Here is a 6,882-nt window from a genome sequence, read left to right on the forward strand (position 1 = left end):
GCCTTTAGGATCCATATCATATAGAAGGTTGTCAACAAAAATGGAAAACAGATTCAAGCCTGGAACACTTCGTTTGTGACCAGCAACTCTCCTTCTGTAGAACACCGGTTGCCAACCCCCTTCAAATCTCCTACCATAAGCGTTTTCAGCTTGCCCCGCCATCTTCTTCTCTCTAGGCCAATTTTGAGTTGGCAGAGTATCTTCTCTTATCCTCTAGCTTCTTGAACTATGTTAATGTTGTTGTAACTAAGGCAAGAATATGGAAATTTGTAACATTTGATATGTACTTCAATGGAAAAGAGGGCTTTTGGGATTAATATTATTGTTTGTATGGTAAGATTTCGGATTAATCATGTTATGATAAATGTTTTAATTTAATTAATTTGGGGCATTACACCTTCCTGAAATGGGTGGTTTCAACATGCCAAAATTAGCCTAAAAATCAATTTTGAAAATTCCAAAAATTTACCTTTTTTGTTTTTTCTTCTTCTGCCAGCTTTCTTATTCTTTTTCCACTTCACCTATGGCATGCTATGGGGGGTGGTTCTCATCTTTGACGGAGCTGGGCAATGATGGTGGTGTGGCGGTGGCAACGATGTGAAGCTCGCGGTGATGGAGGAATGGTGTTGCGTGGTGGAGATGATATTAATGGAGGTAATGGTGATCAAGGTGGTAGCTATGGAGTTTTTGATGAAGATGACAAAGAAATGAAAAGTGATGGAGGTGAGTTCAGTGATAAAAGGTGGTGGTGAAGTTGGTGCTCACGTGGTGATAATGAAGTTGATTAAGGTGATGAAGATGTATGTATACACATATATTAGGGGTGACATACGTGATACATGTGCAATTTAGATAAGTAAGAATAAAAATAAATAATAAAGAAATTAATATCATAATATGTAAGTTGCTTAAATGATAAGTGTATTCTTAATGAAATCGAAAGTTTTTGGTTCAAATCTTGCTTGCGATATAGTATAATAATTTTTTATTTTAGCATATAAGAATCTTCCACGTGACATAAGGAGAAGGTTTGGAGGAGTAGGTTTTCTGGTATAAAAAAAGTTACGTTTCAGTGTAATAAGGCTTAGAAAATAAATTAATATTTTTTTTGAATAAATTTTCAATATGAAAATATACAAACTATTAAATTCAAAATGACGTAAATAATTATATAGAAGATTTTAAAAAACATATTATTTTTATTTTATAAAAATACGGGGTTTCACAATCTATCCACTTAAACAAATTTCATCCTTGAAACCCTCAACCCCAACTTTTAGGTCATTAATAGCCCATCTCTCTCTCTCTCTCTCTCTATATATATATATATATATATATCTCTTTCTCCTTTAAAACACATTCCCGCTCATCTTGTTTCTTCACAACCCAAGCTCAGTTTGTTTAATTTGGACAAATAAGAAAAAAATAGTAACACAAATAGCTAAAAAATACTAGAAATACAGATTCAATTTCTTGTTCCCTTCAGAACCCATCTCTCTCTCTCTCTCTCACACACACACTATTTCTCTCTCTCTCTCTCTCTCTTGTGTTCTTTTCAAAACCCATCTGTCTCTATCTCTATATCTCTCTTTCTCTTTCAAAATCCATTCCAGCTCATCTTGTTTCCTTCAGAACCCAAGCTCGATTTGTTTAATTTGGACAAATAAGCAAAAAATAGTAACACAAAGAGCCACAAAATACTAAACATATATATTCAATTTGGACATATAGGTTAAAATATAATTTTCACATATAGGTTAAAATAGTAACACAAATAGCCAAAAAATACTAGACATATAGATTCAATTTGGACATATAGGTTAAAATATAATTTTCACAAATCGGTTAAAATAAAAATACTAGACATAGATTCAATTTGGACATATAGGTTAAAAGTTTAATTCACACAAATAGATAAAAGTTTGGACAGATAGGTGGTATTTATGGAACTACATTTGTCAAATGCTTGTACACGGACCACTACAAGAAATGACACTTTTGGCGACCAAAATATTGGTTGCCAAAAGCCCCGTTTTTGGTCGGCAAAACTAATTAGCGACTAATTTTTGTTGTCGCCAAAGTCGTCGCCTATACTCTGTCAGCGATAGTATTGGCAACTAAACTATTTTTGGTTGCCGAAAGTGAACGTTTTGGCTACTAAAGTTTGGTTAGTCGGCAAAGGTTATCTTTTGGCGACAAAAACATTAGTCACCAAAAGTGAACATTTGGCTACGAAAGTTTGAGTAGTCGGGGAAGGTGATATTTTGGCGACTAAATATTTAGTCGCCAAAAGTGTTCAAATAAAATTAATTTAATTTTCAGCAACTAAAACTTTTAGTCGTAGATAAGTTTTAGTCACAATATTACTACATTTAGGGACTAAAGAATTTAGTCGCCAAAAAAATTATTTTTCATTTTATTTTATTTTTTGCTACTAACCATTTGGTCGCTGAAAGTCTCATTTATTTCTGGCTACCAAATATTTAGTGGCTAAAAATATTGATTTCCTTTTTGGCTACCAATTGGTTAGTCACTAACAAATTCAATTTTTTTTTTTTTTTTTGGCTACTAAACATTTAGTTGCCAAAAAATTTATTTAGTATTTTTCTTATTATAATTAATTTCTCCACAACCTGTATTTATTTCGTGCAACCTCCACTCTGTATATAAATAAAATAATATATATATCTATTTCTATTTCGTTTCAACCACACAAAAATTTGGTCTTTTAACATCAAATTCTATACAAATCAAATATAATCCAACCCAAAATAATAATTCCATACAAACAGAGAATCATACAAAAAAGATGTCCTCTGTATACAAAATTCTACATCAAATGTCATTTACAGAATATTTTGAAGGTGTAAACATGATGGGAAAATTAGATTTATTTACTAAAAGACTTGCTTAATTTAACAATGAAGCCATTGATCTAAATGAAGCCATTGATCTAAAGGCTTCTCATCCTTCAAGCTTGCTTCATATAGTTTGGTACCTTTCTTTCTGAAGACACCAACTGCAAAATAATAATCAACCTCCCAATCAGCAGAAGCATTTAGCAAATAAGTATAGATAATTAAACAATCCAAAAACTCAAGGGATTCAACCTTGCCTTAATAACCATGGATTGCTATAGCACATTATCGAGATCCACCATTATAAAATATGATCACTAATTTAAATTTAGTCTAAATGGCCAGAGTTAGAAAGGTCACCTAAGATAGTGTTTGGTTCACTAGATGAAATAGAATGAAATGATCATTACATCAAAATATTTATTCTCATGTTTGGTTGACAAACAAAAATAGTGAAAAATACGTTGTAAATAGAACATCATATACCAATGTAATGGAATGATCATTCCGTAAGGAAGATTAAGGAATAATCATTCTATTCCATTCTATCTCATCCCAATGAACTGAATAGAGCATAAATAGAATGAATATTGAAATGGTAGCTTAAGGTGCTTGCAAGTAAGCAAAAAATAAAATAAAAAATTGAGTAAGTGATACTAGTTTACTTCGAAGTATCACCAATTTATTAAAGCCTGATCATGGCCAATATACTGGCTTAGTCCTTGCCCCCACTTTTACATCACTTTCTCTAAATCAAAACAAAGTCGGACAAAAAAAAAAAATTATGACTCGTACAATTTGCGAAAACATGAGCTTAAAAATTTGGTGGCTTAAATTGTGCATTTTTGGAGGATTTAGTTGCATATGGTAAGAATTCTACAAAGATGTTAAGGCAACTGCGACCCTTTTTAATGGAGTTCAGTTTCTTTCTCATGATTTTCTATTGCTTTTTATTAACACAAGGCATATTAGCAAAAACTATAATGCAGCTGTTCGAGTGAAAATGGAAGTAAAATGACACTAAAACAACATATTCTAAAATGAAGTAATTTTGCTTCAGTCTGAACATGACCTTTTTGTATCTCACTCTCTTAGTATTCAATAATTCTCTATATGAGGGATGCCATGTTTGGGTGGATTCTTAACCAAACATGAAATTAAGTATTTTATTATATTATTATTCCAATCCTCAGACCATATACTCTCAAACAAAGATGACCTATATGCTATTCTATTCTTTAAAATGCCTAAAAAAAATAAAATAATCATTTTAACCAATATAAACAAATTAAGGAGTTAAATGGCATGATGGTAGTTCATTCTGATAGTTCATTAAGGAGTTAAAGATGAGCTGAGTACTATTTTTATTGTAATAATAAACTACCTGCGAAAACATTCGCTGCTTGTTCCGATATTGTGTCCTCGCCTTGTTGACGACCGAGTTTGGTGACTCGTACAATCTCTGTACAAAGAGTGAATGACTTTAAAAGGGGAACAAAGAAAGGTCCATAGATTCAAAGAAAGAATAGACTAATACAAAATCCCCAGCAACACAAATTAACAAGGAATTAGGTCCCAACATTGTCCCAAATAGAAACCACTTCAAGCCTTCCGCATAGAAAACCCAAGTTGGCAATGGGCAAAGCATAATAACTAGCACATTGTTTGATTGGTTAAACATATATTTTAAAAAAATTAAAACGGTTTCAAATAAAACTGGTTTAAACCTGGTAAAGGTTTAGTGGCCACTACCTGATAAGAGTAGCAGCATTAGTTTTTGCAGAATAGATTTCAAAGACAACTACCATCTAATCAACCAAAGTTTGAATCAAGATCTAAATCGACAACATTGCATATCTAGGCATCTCAACTTGACATGAGAGCTTGTGAAATAGGAGGAACTGATTCTTCCAATATTTCCTGAGCTCTTTCCCCAGGATCAGTGGTCAGAGCCAGCAATCCTACAAAAAAACATATCTCAAACACTACTCCAAATCAAACAAAATGAATAAAACAAAATGAGTAAAACAAGGGTCAAAGAGTTACCAATGGCATGAGCTGTTAAAGCTATCTCCTTAGCAGACCCCTTCTTGATCAAATTCAGACACTCATGCAACAAAGTAGCAAACCTAAGGAAAAAACACCACGTGAATCCATAAATATGCGGTGTTTCATAAATGTACAGACATGCAGAGCTGGTGCGACTGTGCAACCCAAATAATTCTACAATTCAAAAATTAAATATACACTGATAGTTAAGCAGATGAATCAACAATCGAATGTAATATCTTTTTTTTTTTTCTTCATCTTCATTTTCTCTCTCTAATTTTCAATTTCAGTTAACTAACTTCATTAAAATTAAGTGACAGTGCAGAGCACACATCTATAGAAGGAACATAAATCAACAAACCAGTCCTCAAAACCTCTCTATGACATTTTTACATACACTTGGTGAGCATAAATCAAAAAGATCGGAGAAGTACACTGTTCACATGTAGAGCAGGGAACTGCAACAACACCAATTTTCAATTCCATCGAATTACATATGAAAGAGATCGGAGAAGATGTGAAGATTTATTACCCGTTGAGAAGGAGATCGTCATAGAGGGGCATGTGAGCATTAGGGTGGAGAGGGTTGGATCCCTGAATCTGGCAGCGGACGGAGGGAGAGGAGGAGTTGCCGGAAGAGCTGCTAGGAGGAGGAGAGAGAAAGAGGGAGAGGAACATGGTGTGGCGGTTGCTGCTGCCGTGGTGGTCGGAGGACGATGGTGGTTGCTTCGCCAGAGGAAACGACCTCGGCCATGGGAAATAGGATCAAGATGGCAGTGGTGGTGGCGACCTGTGGCCGTGGCCGCGCCATTGGTGGGTGGAATTGGAGGTCAATGAGAGAAGTGAGAAGACGGTAGGTCTCTCTTCTCGCTAGAGACAGAGAGGTGATAGGGGAAAACAAAATACATATATAATTAATAATAATTCGCGACTAAATATTTTAGTCGCTAATTGTAAATTTTTTTAATATGTCTGAAATTTGAAATCGCCCTCCAAATATTTTAGCCTTTTGGCGACTAAAATATTCTTTTGTCGCTATAAATATACTTTTGGCGACCAAACTTTTGGTTGCCAAAGATAAAAAATAATTTTTTTCTTTTCATTCGACTACTAAACAATTTTAGTAGCTAAAACAAGCTATACAGCTACTAAAATTTTTTTAGGCACCAATTGTGATATTTTTAGCTACTAAAATTTTTTTTAGTCGCCAATTATAATATGTTTAGCTACTAAATTTTTTTTAGTCGCCAATAATTAATATTCCCCGACTAAAAAAAATTAGTAGCTAAATATTTGACTTTTGCCGACTAATATTATTTTTGGTAGCCAATTCTGTAACTTTTGGCGACTAAATTTTTTTTAGTCACCAAAAATGGTCGCCGAAAATGCATTTTCTTGTAGTGGACTTTTGACCAAATTCAATAAATTGATCCTGTTGTCCGAAAAAGAATCACCATGTATCCTCAATGACACATACAATTGGGAATATGGATTTATTAAGGATTTTTCTAAAATTATATTGAAATATGTTAAGAAAAACAAAAATATTAAAATATTATAAAATATGGAAAAAGTATAATATAATTATAAATATTTTAACATTATATGCTTCCTATTAACAACCTTTAAATCTATCATTAGCAGGATTGATAAATCATTTGCATCATTTTTATTTAATTTATTATTTTTTTTGTTATTCTTTTTGAAAGTTGGTGTTTTTAAAAATAAAAACAACATGAAGTACTTTTTCTGCCGCTTTGGCAAAAGCAAAAAAGTTGGATACAAAAGGTTTGGCAAACAAGCCATAAAGAGTTCTTTTTCGATGGTTTTGTAGCCAACATGCCATAAATTGTTCTCTTTCTATGGTCATAAAATCTTTTACAGATTCATTTTAGAGAGCAACTATTTATCCCTACCTTTCTTCTTAGAACCCCCACTTCTTTCATTTTTTTTTAAATTCCAATTTTGTCCAAAT

The 6,882-nt window shown here is 32.9% G+C and overlaps 1 protein-coding gene across 4 annotated transcripts; it reads right to left on the bottom strand.

Annotated features, from left to right (window-relative positions):
- Window positions 1–2,724: 2,724 nt before the first annotated feature.
- LOC114308338 (uncharacterized) lies at window positions 2,725–5,831 on the bottom strand. Of its 4 annotated transcripts, none has more exons than XM_082883171.1 (5): window positions 5,440–5,809; window positions 4,905–4,987; window positions 4,730–4,819; window positions 4,218–4,320; window positions 2,758–3,019 (listed from the first exon to the last, which is right to left on the bottom strand). In XM_082883171.1, exons 1-4 carry the CDS (start codon window positions 5,583–5,585, stop codon window positions 4,223–4,225), a joined length of 417 nt encoding a protein of 138 aa, XP_082739297.1. In that variant the 5' UTR covers window positions 5,586–5,809; the 3' UTR covers window positions 2,758–3,019; window positions 4,218–4,222. The 4 variants fall into 4 exon arrangements, 3 of the variants coding, with proteins under 3 accessions (XP_082739297.1, XP_082739296.1, XP_082739298.1); XM_082883170.1 differs by having other exon boundaries at window positions 4,243–4,320; window positions 5,440–5,808; XM_082883172.1 differs by lacking the exon at window positions 4,730–4,819 and having other exon boundaries at window positions 4,243–4,320; window positions 5,440–5,808.
- Between the last annotated feature and the right edge of the window lie 1,051 nt (window positions 5,832–6,882).

This window comes from Camellia sinensis, chromosome 8 (assembly GCF_055761805.1).
Source record: "Camellia sinensis isolate YWXY chromosome 8, ASM5576180v1, whole genome shotgun sequence".
NCBI classification, from domain to species: domain Eukaryota; kingdom Viridiplantae; phylum Streptophyta; class Magnoliopsida; order Ericales; family Theaceae; genus Camellia; species Camellia sinensis.

Excerpts from the sequence above, each read along its gene's own strand:
- LOC114308338 (XM_082883170.1), bottom strand. The coding sequence starts at position 5,585 with ATGTTCCTCTCCCTCTTTCTCTCTCCTCCTCCTAGCAGCTCTTCCGGC. Across the intron at positions 4,988-5,439 it reads GACGATCTCCTTCTCAACGG|GTTTGCTACTTTGTTGCATG; the intron begins GTAATAAATCTT and ends TTTTTTCCTTAG. Across the intron at positions 4,820-4,904 it reads TTTAACAGCTCATGCCATTG|GATTGCTGGCTCTGACCACT; the intron begins GTAACTCTTTGA and ends GTTTTTTTGTAG.